The sequence below is a fragment of the Clarias gariepinus genome, chromosome 17, assembly GCF_024256425.1.
Source record: "Clarias gariepinus isolate MV-2021 ecotype Netherlands chromosome 17, CGAR_prim_01v2, whole genome shotgun sequence".
NCBI classification, from domain to species: Eukaryota; Metazoa; Chordata; class Actinopteri; order Siluriformes; family Clariidae; genus Clarias; species Clarias gariepinus.
The window spans coordinates 24689511-24708580 of NC_071116.1; the positions used below are offsets into that span (position 1 = coordinate 24689511).

The following is a 19070-nucleotide window of genomic DNA, read 5'->3' on the forward strand; positions in this document are numbered from 1 at the left end:
ATTCTGAATGTTCTCTAGTGGAGTTTGGTGTACCACAGGGTTCAGTTTTAGGCCCACTGCTTTTTTCCCTTTACATGCTTACTCTGGGCAACATAATCCGTAAGCATGGTATTAGTTCTTATTGTTATGCTGACGACACACAGTTATATGTCTCAGCAAAACCTGATGAGAAAAACCGGCTTACTAAAGTTGAGCAATGTATGCAGGACATAAGAAATTGGATGCTAATTAACTTCCTTCTGCCTAATCCTGATAAGACAGAGGTTCTAGTCATAGGACCACATACAGCTAGGAGTAAAATTTTAGATCACACTGTAATTTTAGATGGCCTTTCTGTTCCATCAAGTGCAACAGTAAAAGACCTCTGTGTGATTACAAATTCCAGCCTTTCATTTGAAGCTCATGTAGATAATATTACCAGGATAGCATTCTTTCACCTCAGAAATATTGCCAAGATAAAAAATATATTGTCGCTAAACGATGCAGAAAAAATAGTTCATGCTTTTATCACCTCTAGATTGGCCTATTGTAATGCCATACTGTCTTGTTGTTCAACTAGGTGCATAAATAAGCTTCAGCTAGTCCAGAATGCAGCAGCGAGAGTCCTCACTAGAACCAGAAGATACGAGCACATCACATTTATCTTATCTTCACTTCATTTGCTCCCTGTGAAATTTCGGATTTTAAAATACTACTTTTGACATATAAAGCATTAAATGGTCTCGCGCCGAAGTATCTGAGTGAACTGCTAGTGGCTTACGATCTGCCACACTTACTTCGATCAAAGGATGCAGGCTGCTTATCAGTACCGCGTATTATGAAAACTACAGCTGGGGGCAGAGCTTTTTTTTTTTACAAAGCCCCAAAATTATGGAATAGTCTTCTAAATAGTGTTCGGGACTCAGACACAGTCTCAGTGTTTAAGTCCAGGCTAAAAACCTATTTATTTAGCCAAGCATTTTTATAAATAGATTATCCTTAGGTAAAGGAGCAGATCTGGGGGACTCATGGACGTAGAGTATTAGGTGAACTGGTATGTTTAGATGCTGTCCTCCCCACATTCCTGCTCTATGTTTCACCCAAATGAGGATGGGTTCCCAGTTGAGTCTGGTTCCTCTCAAGGTTTCTTCCTACTACCATCTTAGGGAGTTTTTCCTTGCCACTGTCGCCCTCGGCTGGCTCACCAGGGACTATCTGATCATTTTGGTTCATACACATTCAAATTCCAAACTTAAATAATTTTTTTGATTGTGTAAAGCTGCTTTGGGACAATGGCAATTGTTAAAAGTGCTATACAAATAAAATTTAATTGAATTGAATTGATTTTACTCAGGGCCAATCCCCGGAGGCAAATAAGGGTTACGCGCCAAGGGCTTTGTACCCTTTCTATGTTGTTCAGACCCCAGTTTCTGACTTTGGGTCCCACTCTAGGTGCGTTTTATTGTCGTGAGACGCTAATGATAGATGCCTCCCTCATGGGCTGGGGTGCGGTTTTAGATAGCTGTCCAGTCCAAGGGAGCTGGAGAGGCCATCTTCTCGCATGGCACATTAACACTAGAAGCGCCGAGCTCCGGTCATTTGACCGCAATGGGGTAAAAAAAAATACTTCACACTCCATCAAATTCCAGGACCCTCCTTTCATGACTTTTCGTAGATCTGTGAGCTTAATCATCCTGTATGCTTACATTTTTAAAATCGCACCAGTAAAAGCCAGTATAAAGCCATTTTGCTCTTATTTACGTGAAATTGCTGACAGCTGCGCGCCGGTCATGCTGCTTCCAACCTGCGATTCTCATTTCTCTCAGCAGATCCGCATATCACTCCGCATATATATGTAACTGTCAGAACCTGACAAGCCGAAATAGCAGCTACATACGTTCTGAGAGTACTAGGGCATGAGCCAGAGGACAACTTTTCCTGCAGAAACTCCAGCACTGAAACAATTTGGCAGTGAACTGGGTCTACATGTTTTGCCATGCACCAACTTTAAAAATGAATACCATTTAAGGGGATAAGTTCTTCTAGTGAAGGGAGCCCTAGAACTTAGTATAGTTTCAATTACACTGGCTGGAGGACCAGCATCTCTTAATTGGTCCCCGTCAGGGACGTAAAGGTTCCAAAGCTCAGCCGGAGATGAAATATTGTCCCCTGCGCCTGAGACAAAAGATTCCTTTTCACTGAAATCACCCATGGTGCGCCGTCGAGGAGAGGTATTAGATCTGAAAACCACACACTGGTCGGCCAATGGGGCGCTATCAATACGAGGCGCAAGCCTTGTTGACGGACCTTCACCAGGACCCCTGGGAGCAGAGCTACCAGAGGAAAAGCAAGTCTGCTCCCATATTTGTCATGTGCCCAAAACAGAACCTGGTGTGCTAGCGGCCAGAAGTTTCATTCTTTTCAGGTCCAGAAATAAAGCCATTATTTCGAGGCAATTAATGTGCTACGCGAGAAGATGACCTCTCCAGATCCCTTGGGCTGAACGACCATCTAAGATCGCCAGTCCATGAGGGAAGCGTCTGTCGTTAGCAGCTTGCAGCAACAACGCGGACCTAGAGTGGGATCCAGAGTCAAATTATCTGGGTTTAAACCACATAGAAAGGGTATGAAGCTCCTGGTGCGTAACCCTTATTTGCCTCAAAGGATTGGCCCTTGGATAAAATCCCCTGGCGCTTAGCCACAACTAAAACGATCTTATGTGCAGCTAACATGTTCATATCTAGAACTATGTACTTCGGCTAGATGGGGTGTGTGTTAGATGTGTGGCATCCTAAAACATGGCAGGAAGGAACCAAACATTTAAAATTTCGCTGGAGACCGCTGCTCCCCGAAACACCAGTGGTGGTGGAGATTAAACCACTGCCTCCTGATGGTGCCAGGCAGAAGACTATATTTCTTATTGGAATTTTTACGCGCCGCTCCCTGGGGAGGAGACATCCCCATGGTTCTGGGCACGTAAGCCTCAGGACATATTTTTTAAGGAGTTGATGCTCCTCAGGTCTGGCCTCTTTGAGGCGGACTGCGAAGCGCGGCGAATCCCGCCCCAATACGAGAACACGAGAAAAAAGGAAGATTCCGTTTCACGCGCGTCTGCCAGATCGGCACGTAAACCCCAAGAATGTGCCGCGGCTGGCAGTTTCTCTTCAAAGAAGGCGAACTGCGCACGAAGCACCTAAATAGGGAAGAGATAACAGTGCTCACACTCTCCCTCGAGCCCAAGGAGAGCGTGCTCTTCCCCCAAACACTCAAAACAGAAAGTGTGCAGATCGCTGTCCGAAGGGGGGTCTCTCATATGGAGGCACACATCTTCTCTCAAACTCTGCCATAATCGATGAGTAATCTAACACTTTTGATAACTGCTTTTGCACACACACGCAAGCACAATGCGGTCCTTGAAGACAAAAAGACCTGAGGATGTTTCCAGTTCAGTCCTATTTATAACTTGCAGGTGCACCTACAGATCTGGCCTTTAAAATCGCACGTTTTCGGAAAAGGGATCCCACGACTTGCCGCGAGTGCGCGCGGCAAGCTGTGAAAATGCCCTTCAATACCTGTAGGGGGCAGTCGTGTTTCAGTCTAAAGTATTGTGTGTCTACTGAAGCCGAAAAATGTTATGTCTCTTAGGCGCCCATTGACGGCAAGCGACAGAGCTCATAAACGTGTCAAGCTCAAACTGTTATGTATTTATTCATCATTTTCATTCAGAATTATTATTATTAGTAGTAGTAGTTCTCCAAATTTATTATTATTATTATTATTATTATTATTGTAACGCACCCACGCGTGTGCAAAAGGACTACAAAGATGTATGACGTTAGCCTATATTTATGCAAAGCAAAAAGTGTAAAACAAAGGATTCACATTTATTACATTTTCACCCAGAGCGGGATTCGAACCAGGGTCTGGATGATTTTATAGGATATACGGATATTATACGGATATTATTTAAGCAACGCCACACCACGTGGAAAGCAACAAAAATGCTTCAATTTCATTGGCTGTCACTGAGTGTCAGGGGTAGCCCAGTGGTTAAGGCATTGGACTACAGTTCGGAAGATCCCAGGTTCAAACCCCACAACCACCAAGTTGCCACTGTTGGGCCCTTGAGCAAGGCCCTTAACCCTCAACTGCTCAGATGTATAAAAAAAAAAAAAAAAAAATTTAATGTTAGTCGCTCTGGATAAGAGCGTCTGCCAAATGCCCAAATGTAAATGAGTGTCAGCTATTCACGACTGGCCCTCGCGGAACGCAGAATCCCCGGGCTTCGACTGCGCTTTCTCCATTCGTTATTACAGGGGCGGACTGGGACCAAAAAGTGGCACTGGACTTCCTGGCCCACAGCAGCCAACACCATAATACATTGGCTCATTAATGTAGAGATACATTTTTAACACCAGTTACTAGTATAAAAATATAACACAATACAGAAATCAATGCTATTTAAACATGTTATTTGAAGTATCACTGAACATATATTGGGTCAAAGAAACGAAAAAAAAAGAACATCAACAAGACAAACAACATATAAATCCATAAAGACAATATTTTAAAAGGAATGGCAATAAAACTGAACAGGTAAGCTGAAATAAAATCAGTAGCAGCAGTAGCTCATGCTAGTAAACTAGTTACTTATTTTAATTATTAGGGTAGTCAATATTAACACGAAATAATGCTGAGAAACATTATTTCAATTAATATTGACCACCATCATAATAACTAGCACAAGTTAATGCTGCTACTAATTTTATTCTGTTTGATTGCCATTCTTTTTACTTGGCTCTGGTAGATCAGGGGAGACGTGTTGGTCATCATCAGCATGTATTATGATGTGGGATGTGGTGCGCTGCTGGATCCAGCCTCACTGTCCCTGACCTGTTATAGACAGAATCTGTTCATTTGAAGCATTTCACAGCATTTACCTCTAAAGCTTTTTCTTATTTTCGCGTAACCTTTTCTTCTTCCTGCTTTTCATTCATGGAAATTATTATTAATTTGCTCAGAAAATTCGCTGCATCGAGAAAGGATCAATATCTAAAAATTTAAAGATGCCCACGTGTGTGGACAAAGAATACAAAAGTGTATAATCTTTAATAAAGTTAGCCTAATACAATATTGTTTCCAATGCTGAAGCAAACATGATTTTGTTTTAGTCTATTCATTGAATACAACGCGACAGCGCGCTCCGAGGTGAAGCGCACCCACAGTTACTGTAATCCCCCATCTCACCTTTATAACAGGTGTGAAGTCATCAAACCGGTTTCGCTGCTGTGGGGAATTCACAGAATTGGGGGTTTTAAAACAAATTAACAAGACCGAGCAGACTTCAGAGAGGGGGTTTGGTTGGTTAGAAGTGGCGCTGACGGGGGGGGCGGGAGGGAGTCTCGCCCGGGGAGCAATTCAGTGTAGAAACGCCACTGCCTATTTTCCACCACATCACGTACTTCCCTGATCTCGGACTAAACTCAGCGCTTTGCTTTTATAATGTGGAGCAAGCCCGAGATCATATTAACGTAGCATTCATCATTCAAAGTTATTCATATCAGTGTATAGTAAGTGTGATTTGAAAAGTGCTATAACTCCACCTGCTACAGTTTCAGCCCAGTGGAACAATCTGACTACACGTGAAGTGCCATGAAAAAATATTTGCCCCTTCCTATTTTTTTTCTTTGCATATTTGTCACACTTGTATAGGTGGAATTTCACCTAAACACTTTAGAACGTATAGGTTAATATGTATAGGTGAGAACAGCTGATTCACACTTGGGGAGAGTGAATAATTTGCATTTGAATGTTGTCTGGCATTGTAAGCACATGCAGTGACACTAAAGGAACAATAGGATTAATAGGAATAGAAGGCACTAAAGAGGAGGATTTTAATTTAGACTATAAAAAATTAACCTGCGTCTATTTTTAGGCGTGCCAGCTGCCACTTTTTAGTCTTATAATGCCCACATGACATGCTGGTACAGAGCTGGACATAGCTTATCCATGCCAATGATCCCGGGTTTGCACCCTGCGCTATAAAATACGAGTACGACGGCCATCCGCGGACAGCAGCTCCTGCCTCCGTCCGCTCACGCTTGCTCTTCTTTGAAGTCCCTGGGGCGCGTTCCAATTGCCCCGTTTGCATGCCGCACTTCTGCGTTGTGTGCACGCGTCTCACTCACACCGCGTAGTAAAATCCACTGTAAACCAACAAACCCCGAGTATTTTATAGCGCGGATTGGAAGCCCGTGATCTTTAGCAAGGAGAGCTCTTCTTCACTATTCGTGCCTAATTCTGCAGCCCTGCTTCTTCGCATATCTGAAGGAGAGGCCGCCTAACTAGTGAGCGAGGAGCGATATTGATTTGGGCGCACGCCGTGACAGGCTGAAAAAAAACTATTGTCCTCAAAAATGTAACAGATGAGGACTCTGATTAATGTGCAAAAACTATATAATAAAACTATATAAGACTACATGTCTTTATAAGACTCAACTTTTATTTAAGCGCACTCACAATAACGAAAAAACGTGATTTTATAAATGTTTGAAAGCAAATAAGCTGCGCTGCTCTGTATTGTTTTTGGTGAACTTGAGCGCGTCAGAAAATGAACGCAAACGTTTTTTTAAATGGTCAGAGTCAGTCTGCTTGCTGTTTTCCCGACGCGTTCATAATCATTAGTCTACTTCTGCCGGTGCGCTCTGGAAAACTTCATGCATGCGGCTGAGCGCTGATTAAAACTATGGAGTAAATTAAAGAGGAGAATCACGATGCCGAATCGAAGTCCTGAGCCCAAACCTCATTTAAATTAAATTAATAAATATTATAAGTAAAAAAACAATAGCCCACGTTTAGAAACTGTTTATAAATTCTTTCCGACATGAGTTGGCCCGGAGTTATGCGCAGAGCGCCGGGAGATTTCCTGAAGCTCCGAAATCACTGGGGCATTTTTTCTAAATAGATGTTATTGTTAATAACTGATGGAGGTTTGGGGCTGTATACACACACATTTTTGAGGGGTTTAAAACGAATTAGTCCGAGCAGACCTACATGAAAGGTGAGAAGTGAGTAACTGCGCGCGCTGTCGCGGTGTATATACTGTACAACACACGTTTATCAACCTACATAAAAACGCTGCCTTTAAAAAACGCTTTATAAAAACGCTGCCTTTTGTAAAGTGAAAGTACTTTACAAAAGACAAACTGCTTTATTTCAGTCATGAATTCACAATCACATCACATTCCAGCTATTATTTCCAGCCGTGGTTAAATAATGTATGAAATAATTATTAAATGCTGGACACAAACAGCAAATATGATGATTATTATAAAATGCCAGAAGAAGCTCGTGGTCACAAAATAATATTTACTATAATATATATAGTTCATTCATGTCTTCTGATGATGTCGATACATTTTTTACGTTTTAAATAAGATATGTTGGCATATTCACGAATCAGGACATTCGCTTAGTTAAGACTATCAAATAGCCTACTATCAGGAAATTAAATTAATTTCAACACTATGTAAACCGAGACATTGCCATGTCTTTCACTGTTTTGTCCCTGTTAAAACATTACAAAAAATATATAAGAAACTTATTAAGAATTTTAAAGCACGAATTTGGGATCTCATTTCATCATTAGAAAAAAAATATGAAGCACATATACACACATTTATCATGAAAGATCTGTTGTAAAGCAAAATAAAATTCATGTTTGCTTCAGCATTGGGAACAATATTGTTTTAGACTAAGTAATTATACACAATTCTTCGTTGTACAGTACTTGGTCCGGCGTTTAAATAAAGTCTTTCCATGCGCCATCTGGCGGATATTCAGTGAAGCACAACACATTTATTTAAATTCCCAAATGTTGCTTGCGGCAAGTTGCGGCGCGCCGCACGCTAAATTGAGACATCCCGCGGGAAAACACGCGCAGTCTTAATGGCCACATCTGTAATCAGATCACGTCACCTGACCGAGGGTATATAAGCCAAAGTTTGGCGTGTTTGATACACACATGCCTCACAACCAGTTAAACCAAGGAACATTCCCTTAGTGTTTTCACGCAGCATTGAGTGTAGCACTCTATAACAGCACTGTACTGTATCTGATGAAGATTCAGGTGTGTTGTTTGTGTTCTTTTGTATCCTTTTATGCTCTCGACTTGCAATAATATAGTCTCTTCGATTAATTCAATGAATTTAATGTAGACCAGATCTATGTTCCTTAGTGTTTCCCACTGATCTTTGTAAAAAAAAAAAAATTAAAAAAGACAAACTTGCTTGACAGCCATCTTGGATCCTCTGCCTCCCTGGCATTCATCTTTCCACTCCTGTCGGTGTTCATGTGATGGCGCGTTGTTTGTGATTTTTTTTAATTAATCTGTGGAAATTATTGGTTGTTTGGAGTGGGGCTGTTGGTCACTTGCAGTTATGTTTGGTGATTGTATTAAATTTCTTGATCACTTGTGATTGTGGTATCTATTGTGGGTTGTTTGCAGTAATACATACAAAAATGGACATGTGAAGGCTAGTTGGTGTATTGAGCCAAGGCGCTTGTTGGAGTGACCATATAGCTTTGCATTTGGTCTGCATCCACCTCTAATCATAAGTACGCTTCCCCTTTCCTTGCATATGGCGTTTAAAAGATGTAGTTTAACGCTTGTTTTTTTTTCCTTTTTGTTAAACACAAAGGAGGAATGAATGTCACAATCTCCAAGCTGACCAATGCTGATGATGCTTGAGGACATGCTTAATCCCAGGGAGGATTTTATTAATGTTTTTAATAAAGCATGTTTTGGTATCGTTGCTTATGTCTTACTGCATTTTGTTTTCCTTGCCTTGTATTAGTAAAACATTGCAAGTACATTTACATTTAGGCATTTGGCAGACGCTCTTATCCAGAGCGACTTACAAAAAGTGGTTTAAAGTTTACATCACTGGATACATGCTTACACATGCTTACAACTAGGTTAATAACTAAGGGCCATAAGTCCAACACAATTGGGAAGATTTTTTATTTTATTTTGGGGGGGGTTAGTCCAAGTACTGGAGAAACAGATGCGTCTTGAGTCGTTGTTTAAAGATAGTCAAAGTCTCTGCTGTACGGAAATCTAGAGGAAGTTCATTCCACCACCTAGGTGCCAGAACAGAAAAGAGCCTGGATGAATGCTGCCCTCTATCCCTGAGAGATGGTGGGATGAGGCGAGGAGTGCTGGAGAATCGGAGGGAACGTGGTGCAGTGCGTGGTGTGATTAGAGCAGAGAGGTAAATGGGTCATGGGCCATTTTTAGCTTTGTAGGCAAGCATCTGCATATTGAATCTGATGCGGGCAGCTACAGGAAGCCAGTGCAGGGAGCGGAGGAGTGGGGTGGTGTGGGAGAACTTGGGAAGGTTAAAAGCGAGACATGCTGCTGCATTCTGGATCAGTTGCAGAGGACGAATCATGGACAGAGGCAGGCCTGCCAGAAGTGAGTTGCCAAGCACCTGAGTAGCCTGTAAGGTTAGCAATGTGTGGGAAAAATGACAGATGATTGTCCACGGTTACGCCAAGATTGCGGGCGGTGGCTGAAGGAGTGATTTGATTGTTGTCCAGGGATATCACAAGGTCTTGACCTGGGGATCAGTCACAAGGGATAAACAACAGTTCAGTTTTACTCAGATTAAGCTTCAGCTGATGAGCAGCCATCCAGGATGATATGTGTTCCAGACATGCTGAGATCCGGGCGGAAACCTGAGTGTCAGTTGGAGGAAAGGAGAGAGTAAGTTGGGTGTCATCTGCATACCAATGGTATGAAAAACCAAGCGATATATGACCTTACCAAGAGAGAGTATTTCCCTGGACCCACGTGGCGTAATCGGATGTGTAAATCATGGTTAAGAGTCTATGGGATCCTACGGTGATGCCACACGTTTATAAAGAGGTTGTTTTGTCTGCCCAGTATAGAGTTCTGAACACTCTTCACTACATTGGACCGCATATATTATATTGCTCTTCTTATGTTTTGGTTGTCTTTGGAGTGGACGAGTCTCTTTGTGTGTTAGTAGGTTGGAAGTAAACCGGTATGTTGTGCTTTCCAAAAATCTTTTTTAGCTTTTCGGACAGTCCAGCCACATACACGATGACAAGGTTTTTTCTGTTGTGTCTGAGTACCAGCTCTCTCTGTCATCCTTCTTTTGGGTCTTGAAGCTATTTTGATGAAGGGCCACTTAGAATAAAAAAATTTTGATCAATCTGGAAACTTGAGAACAAAAATGTGTGTCCAAACATTTGACTGGTACCATATATTTAAGTAATACTGTAAGTCTATTTCAATCACAATTATTACATCTTTTTGACTTGCTTTGACATATTTTATTGTTATTTATTTACAGGCATTCAAGTGTTAAGCTTCTTACTGACAATAACTGAAACTTTTGACTTTGCTCTCAACAATCAAAGTAGTAACCAGTGGAAAACATATAAACAGAAAATTGAGGCTTCCGTAAGTTGTACACAATATATGATTTCATCCATGATCAAGTTTATTAATATATTACTATAATTATTACTATTATTATTAGTTGTTGTTGTAAGAGTGGATGTGGTGGGTTATGTAGCCATGTCATGCTTACTTCCACTGTCACAAAATATACCACAAAACAGTTGAATGCTGGAATCTGATTAAATAGAAGATAAACCCCACCACAATCTATTGTTATTGTCTAACTTGTCTGTTGTGTTTTATTCCCTACTTAACATCAAAGCATGGACAGCAGTATCAGCTGGAATAGGACAACCTCAAAGTGCTCCTTCTCGTGTCCCCCCTAATGCGCACCATTATTTTCTAAATGTATGATTAGTTGCTTTTTTTCCATGTGACATACTGAGCATTTGTTTTAAACTTTAGATTGATCTAAGTTACAGAAGTGTTTCTACCTACCAGGCCAACTCTGCAACAGTGACTGGCTTCAGGTGAGATTATTTATTGTAACGTAGTACAGTAATGATTTTCATCCATTCTTCCACTGTCCTGTAAAGTTCCATAATCAATTAACAAAATGTTTAATATAACCTTTTTTATAATTAATTTGAAATAACACTTATATAACACTTTTTTTTTTGTTTGTTTTTGTTTTTTAACAGGCCTGGCAGTGTGATTGCGGATTTCTATATTAATGCAACAGGTGCTAACCCTAATTTGGAATCAGCCAACCAAGAACTTGTTAAACTTCTCCAATTAGCTGGATTTATTGTGGACAATAATGCAATCAGTAGAAGTGGTAGATTATTATTATTATTATTATATATATTTTTTTTATATATGCTTAATAACTGTTTTCACCAAACAAAAATGTTGTGCTTTGCCTTCAGTAAAAGATGGACTATATGATGGCAGTGGCAATATATATCCTGGAACAAATCTCATACTGTTCTGCAATGTTTCATCAAGTAATCCTGTAACATGGACCTTAAATGGAAACACCCTACAGCCTTCAAAGAAGTATGTGATTAACAGCCTTCAACTCACTGTGAACAATGCCACTCCCAGTGACAGTGGTAAGTCAGAAACAATGCTGGCTTATCAGCTTCTTGTCTTTGACTCTGTAAACTAATTAACTGTATCATTAAATATTGTTTATTCATTAAGTAATTTATTTATTATATTATGTATTTATAAATTACATAAATTATTAACAAAATAAACATGAGCCTAAAAAAATATTATTCATATATTAATCACCCCAATCTCGACAAGGGGGTGCTGGGCTCACCACACTCTCCTTTTGCGCTTCACGTCTGGCGAGAACCGGACCTGGTAAGGACTGGGTGGCATAGACTCTTAAAAAAGCTTTTCCCACCAATAAAGATGTTAGTCTACATGGCTTGGTGGTGATTGTGGACTTTTTTAGGGAGGACGAGCTCCCAGGAGAGAGATAGCCTGCAAGTGTCTCTTCAATCTGGGGCATCATCATATAAAACCGCGCTTTTGCATCAAGAACATTGCAACAGATCAGCACAAAAACCCAGGATAAATACGGCTTATTCCATGAATGAGTTAACTCTTCATAAAGTTCGCCAAAGAAGGGGAGGGTTATGGTTGAGGCCCCTCCTCCGCCCACCTGACAGAAACCTGTCGTCTAACTTTGAGCATTTTGGGGATTTTTATTTGATTTTATAAAATAAATATATAAATAAATAAAATAAATAATAAAATAATAATAATAAAATAAAAAGCGTTTGACTGCGTGTTACCATCTCTAATAACTCATTACTAGAGGAGAGCTCTGAAGTAAAAGTTTCCATCTCCGCTGAAGCAAGAGAAAGTTCTTCCACCCCTTCACAAGAAGCGACGGAGCGCGCTTGAGAAGTGGACGGTAAAGGCTCATTATTTGGCGAGAGAGAGCGAGAAAAAAAGGAAGATTCTGTCTCACGCTTCCGCCAGATCTGCACGCAAGGAATGCGCCGCGACTGGCGGTTTCATTTTTAAAAAAGGCGAGCCGAGCGTTAGGGACTTTAATATGAAGGAGATCGCAATACTCACATGCTCCCTTAAGCTCGAGGATAGCGTGCTCTTCCTCCAAACGCTGAAAACAGAAAGCGTGGAGATCGCCCTTAGCAAGATAAAGGAGTGAATCTTGATTTACAAGTACCAAGTATCATCAAGTATCATGTATACGCATACGCTTCTGGTTTTGATGCCAAGCATCACATGATTATAAGTGAGCCAATGGTTCGTCTCTCACATGTGCTGCGGGATTGTGGGTAATCACCGCCCATGATCAGTCTCAGCGCGTGTGCGCCACTCAAATAGTTAACATCCGTGTGCGCGTGTACTGTTTACTATAACACTGTGACCGTATGTGTGTGCACACGCATGCGATAATGATGGGTTGTTTATGAACGATACGTTCTTTTTGAACAAGTCTTCAATGTGACTCAGAAGAACGTTTAGTCTGGGAGAGTGATTCGGTTATTTTCTACTGGGCGCGCATGCGCAAAGCATCGTAAAACCTCCGTACATTATGTAAAGGAAACCGAAATAAGTCATTACCTTTGAGTCTTTTGCTCCAAATCATTCGTTCTTTTGTCACATGACTCCCTTAGACAGTATGTAGTGCAAGAGATTAAAAAAAAAGAAAGACTCGGACTATAAGATATGACAGTGAGTAGCTCATTCTCTTTATTATAAAACGTTCTTAGCTGCATTGTAATATTTTCATTACTGGAACTATACGCAACATTTTCTGTAGATGAGTTGGGTGTCTGTTTATTAATAATGCAACTTTTTATTTTATTTCTGAACAATAGAAAGAAATTAACCGAATGCCTCAAAAATTGCCCACGTCCAATAAGCCTAGTGTTGGACAAGAGCAGAAGTAGGGTGTCTACTGTGTAGGACGACTTTTACAAACTCACACACACACACACGGTACCAGAATCACTCCTGTTAAAAGATTAATCCCCTGCACTGCTATAGCTTTTTTCACTTATTTTTTACAAGGTTCCAATGTAACTTAAATATTAATCAGTGAGAAACAAGTGCAGATGATAAGAGATAATCAGGCCAGTGATAGCATACCAGTGAAGCTGAATGCTGAGTAGATGGAACAGCCAAAAGAGGGAATGAGGTTGCTGCTGAGGTTGTTACATAAACAACTAATTAAAAAATATTTTTTTAGGCATTTTAAAGCCGGTCGCAGTCAAACAATTGTTTCTATTTTTTAAATGCAATCTATAGTAATTTCATTTCATTTCATTTTATTTGCAGTGGCCCAAAACATTTGCACAACAGTGTACATAGATTTTAAAGGCTTTTACTACTAATAATATTTTATTACCCTTTTAATCTTTTTTAATTTTTTTTTTGTTTTGTTTTTGCTTTCTCAGGTCAATATGCATGCACAACTATAGTAACCTCAATGCCCTATGTTATCTGGCAAAGTGTTACAATTCAGCCATACCCAAATTTCCAAGTGACCACTGATAAAGTTGTAGAATGTGCCGATATAGCACTCCCACTGCAGTGTTGTGTTCAGGAGATTTATCAAGTGAATTGGAATGTTGACCCTGCAGCTTGCATCCAACCTTCAACAGGTCATATGCATTTTTATGTGTCATTCGGGTGGTCACTGATAACAGACCATCTTATTATTTAGTTCATTTATTATTAAATAATCAAAGCAAAATTCTTATTACGAACTAAATATTTAGCCTGTTTTTACCATTTGTAATAGTTTGTCTATTGTTTAAGTTTGTCTATAAATTAAAAGATTTTCATTGACAATTTAATGGAAAGTCTGTAAGAAGAGCTAAGTTTTTAATAATTTTACAAATTTTAATAATTTTTTTTTCAGTTTCACCAACAAGTTGCCTATTATGTAACTATACAGTTAATAAACAGAGCTGCCTGAATAATGACCAAGTAATACAAGTCACATGCCAGCTAACAAGACCAGTCAGTGGAGGTACTAACACAGAGAGCTTCACAATTACTGTAACAAACAAAAGTAAGTCCCACCCCCTTCAGAAGTACTGTATCATAATGCTTTATTCATATGTGAAATAATTCAAAGTTATGTAATATGGCACAAATATACTAAAGTGACCTTTAATACTGCCCTGGAGGTAGCTAAAGAATGCATCAAATAATATTTAATAGAAGCCAATGCCCTGTCATTTTCATGAAAGTATATCTGTGAAATCACACCTTTAAATAATGCCAATGTGCACAAGGAGATTGCCAGTTAGCAGACACTTCCACACAGCATTTAAAGACAAACTGGATACAGAGCTTTGAAATAAACATCTTTTCTTTAAAACAAATGCTAGGTGATAGTAAATACAATTGTGTCAATATCTCTGGCACACATTTTACAAGTGGCTTTAAACTGATTATATATTAGAAAAGTATTAAAATGTATCTAGCAATAGTTACAGATGTACAATTTTCGAAAAATTTCCACTTTATTTATTTACATAAAAAATAAAAACACACAAAGAAATGCTTACTTCTTTATTAATTAATTAATTCATTTATTTACTTATTATAGAATTTACATGCTCTGATAGTGTATTTGGAGCTGGAAAGCCAGGACAGCAAAGCACTGGTAAATGTGACACAAACATGGTTGGCACTCAAGTGGCTGTATGTGAACAGTCAGGCTTCTGGAACATCACACAAAACAACTGTGTTCTGGGTGTCATCCAAAGTTTAAAAAATCAAGCTGAGGCAATAAAAAAAAATCTTACTTCCATGAAATACAATGAAAAATAATCCAAGTTGTGTCATTTTCATTTGACTTTTTATAATGATTTGTGCCTCTGTAGAATTTACAGATATCAGACATCCCAAAATTTATTTCCAACTTGAGCAATACTGCAACATTACAGTCTCAAAATATTGTAGGCTTTCCAGCAACCATAACAACTATTGTACAAATACTGGCAATCATTTCAAATCTCTCACCCACAACTTTGATCAGTGAAATCATTATGATGGTAAGTAAGTTAAACCTTTGTCAGAATATGATTAAATGTAGTTAATGTGCTATTTGAAATTAATAATTAAGTACGGACAACTTACTTTTTAGCTACTTATTGTTTTTAATTATACAGTCTTTTGATGAAAATAATGAATGCATTTTATTGTGCCTCATGATTATTTTGTGATTAGACATTTCTACTAAACTACAGGGTGGGTGAAAATTAACTAAAAAAATATTTAATGGCTATAGATTTGCTTAAATTTTTAATGTAATAAAGTACATGGACAATTTGTTTCAATTAATTTGTATTAGAAATAAGGACCTTGTTACCCATTTTGAATGCCTAGTTACTTTCCACCCACCCCATAGATAGCTTGGATGTGCTGTATGTAATGAATTATTCAATTTTAAGGATGTCCTACAAACAGTTGACATCGTTGGATCAGTTGATGCACAGCACACATGGGAGTTTATAAATACAAACAATGCAACCCTGAAAGCCAGTTCTGAACTTCTCAACTCAACTGAAATCTTTGGACACAGACTCTCGGACAAAAGCTTCAACATAACAACAAAATTTACCTCTCTCAATAAAGTTAACATTACTTCAGCTTTTTTTGGAGAATTTGGCAAAAACTTTACTACCCAAATACGTTTTCCAGATATTAGAGAACCAACTTTGATCACTTTGATAATTTCCTCAGCTTTTAATAATATCTTACCTTCTCGAAATCTGAACTACAATGGCAGCAGTATCAACGGAGATGTAGTCCTGATTAAGACAAGCTTAACAATTAACAACATCTCCCTTTCTTTTAAGGTAAAAAATACGACGCTGGAAAAGCCTCAGTGTGTTTTTTGGAACTTTAATCTTTTGAATGACACTGGGGGGTGGGACTCAAATGGATGTCAACTAAAGTCATTAGAGAATGAAACTGAAATAGTTACATGTGAATGCAATCACACAACATCTTTTTCAATCCTGATGTCACCCTTTTCCCTTGGTAAAGACTTAGCCATAATTTTAGACTATATAACTTACATTGGCGTTGGCATTTCGATGGGCAGCTTGGTTTTGTGCCTCCTCATTGAAATCATTATATGGAAATTAGTGACAAGAAATGACACATCCTTCATGCGGCATGTCTTTGTAGTCAACATTGCTTTCTCCCTACTGATTGCAGACATATGCTTTATCATTGGAGCAGCGGTTGTTGACCGAGGTGAAGGTCCCTGCATCACAGCTACATTCTTCATGCACTTCTTTTATCTTGGCCTTTTCTTCTGGATGTTTTTGTCAGCACTCTTGCTCCTCTACCGCACCCTTATGGTTTTTTCCAAAATGAGCAGAGGTGCAATGATGGCCATAGCCTTTACTGTTGGCTATGGAGCCCCATTAATCATAGCTGTTATTACTGTGGCATCTACAGCTGGCAAAAATGGATATATTCAAACAAATTACAATTGTTGGCTAAACTGGAGTCAAACGAAGGCCCTCTTGGCATTTGTGATTCCTGCTCTGACTTTTGTAGCTATAAACTTCCTGGCGCTTATTGTGGTTCTTTGTAAAATGTTGAGAAGAGGAGTTAATGCTTTTACACTGCCAAATGAGAAACATCCTTTACTGGTCATTGCCAGATGTGTGGGGATTTTAACACCTCTTTTTGGTCTAACGTGGGGATTTGGAATTGGGACCCTGGTGTCATCGGAGTTTGGGATTCATGTGGTGTTCGCATTTCTTAATTCACTGCAGGTACCAAACATTTACATAGTTTATTATATAGGGAAAAAAAATGATATTAATATCTAACTTGTCTTATTAAAGGGTTTCTTTATTTTGCTGTTTGGGACATTACTGGATAGTAAGGTATATATGTAACTTTACACTAGTACTTCAGAATTTATTAAAATAAAAATATATAATATTTATGATTTATATAACTGATATCACTTAAAGTATTGCTTAAATGTCACGGTTTGTAATTACAGGTTCAAGAAGCATTAGCAGGAAAGTTTTCATTTAAGATCTTGAGATCTAACCCTACCAAGGTAAATATAAGTAATGGTGCTTATGCATTTTTGTATAAATGTATATTTAATACATTTACATATTATAATAATAATAATAATAATAATAATGTATATAAATATACTCACTCTCTTTTAATTTATCTAATACAAGTCAATGCTGGATTTCTAAATTACAGACCATGAATGCAGGACCATCATCCTCAAGTGGACTTCTTTCTATTCTGAGGTTACGGAAGAGATGTATGTACTGAACTGAAAGACTAAAACTGCAATTAGAGTTTACTCTTTTTTTTATTTGTAATTTGTTTTTGTAATGAAATACATGATTTAGCCACCCCTCATTTATTTATATTTTGCTTCTTAAAAGCCAGATTTGTATTCTTAAATCTAGTTTTTAGGACCATATTTGGAGAATTTTTTGTTTGTTTGTTACGCGCGCACACACACTTTCTCTCTCTCTTTAATGGAATCATTGCTCTGTGCAATTCTTTTCAAAGGTAAAGTGCAGGTTAATTTGTTTTATTTTTAAGTTACAGCAGTGATTCCATTAGTGTGCGCTCCCGTGAGTGTTATTAGCAATGTTCCTTGTTAATTTTTCCGATAAAATAGTCTTTCTATTAGTGTGTGTGTGTGTGTGTGTGTGTTTGTGTCAGAAACTTAAATAAGAGAGGAGGACGGGTTACCGTGTGAGACGAGAAGAGGAAGTCGGGGGGTCTGATTCGTTCTCTCCTCTTACATTAGCTTCACACACATCCACAAACACAGTGCCTGCTTGCATAAACGGAAACACTTATCTTCTGTAGGGGTTTATTTTTACTTTTTTAAAATGTAAAGTGCAGGTTAAATTGTTTTGTTTTTACTTTATATTTTGTATAAATTATTTTTATGTATTTATTTTTTTTTTTTGGCTGTGGAATGAATAATTTGATTTTCCATTATGGACAAATTCGCTTTGATTTACGACTGTTTTGAAATATAAGCCCGCTTCCGGAACGAATTATGTTCGTAATCCAAGGTTCCACTGTAAATATCAGTAGTACTGCACAGTACTGCACCTATTGCACATTTTAAGATTGTGGAATATTTTCATTCCACAGTAAAGAGAGCATTGTTCATGAGGTACAGTGGTGTGAAAAACTATTTGCCCCCTTCCTGATTTCTTATTCTTTTGCATGTTTGTCACACAAAATGTTTCTGATCATGCAGAATCTGCAGTCCTCCCGTCCTGCCTAGACTTTTCCCCTTGGGGCTAGTCAGAGCTATTCTGCATTCTCACCGAACTATTTTCATTCCTGACCATGCACCCAGTCTTCCTCGAAGCCTCTGTCCTCCGCCTTTACAGCTCCGGAGCAGGAAAGGTTTCACTTACTGTCTTCAGTACGCACTCTTCAGATTTACGTCCACCGCACTAGCCAGTGGCGTAAGTCAGAGCAGCCTTTTTATGCCAAACGCTGCCACATCGGGTGGGAGATGTTATTGCCCTAGCCTACGAAGCGCGTGGTCACACTTTGCCTCTAGGATACAGGGCTCATTCATTCAGGGGAATTGCCTCATTTATTGCCCTGGCAAGAGGTGTTCCCCTGCAGC

The 19070-nt window shown here is 39.0% G+C and overlaps 1 protein-coding gene across 1 annotated transcript in view; it reads left to right on the forward strand.

The window, feature by feature from the left end:
* LOC128545605 (adhesion G protein-coupled receptor F5-like) overlaps positions 1 to 19070 on the forward strand; it is a gene marked incomplete at its 3' end in the record, with an annotated part of 38383 nt that overhangs the window by 12108 nt on the left and 7205 nt on the right. The window contains exons 2-13 of the mRNA XM_053516066.1: positions 10359 to 10468; positions 10874 to 10938; positions 11110 to 11246; positions 11338 to 11523; positions 13855 to 14061; positions 14322 to 14474; positions 15018 to 15196; positions 15295 to 15465; positions 15865 to 17205; positions 17278 to 17319; positions 17442 to 17501; positions 17660 to 17731. Of these exons, the coding sequence (XP_053372041.1) occupies positions 10359 to 10468; positions 10874 to 10938; positions 11110 to 11246; positions 11338 to 11523; positions 13855 to 14061; positions 14322 to 14474; positions 15018 to 15196; positions 15295 to 15465; positions 15865 to 17205; positions 17278 to 17319; positions 17442 to 17501; positions 17660 to 17731 (2723 nt within the window). The remainder of the gene's footprint in view (positions 1 to 10358; positions 10469 to 10873; positions 10939 to 11109; positions 11247 to 11337; positions 11524 to 13854; positions 14062 to 14321; positions 14475 to 15017; positions 15197 to 15294; positions 15466 to 15864; positions 17206 to 17277; positions 17320 to 17441; positions 17502 to 17659; positions 17732 to 19070) is intronic.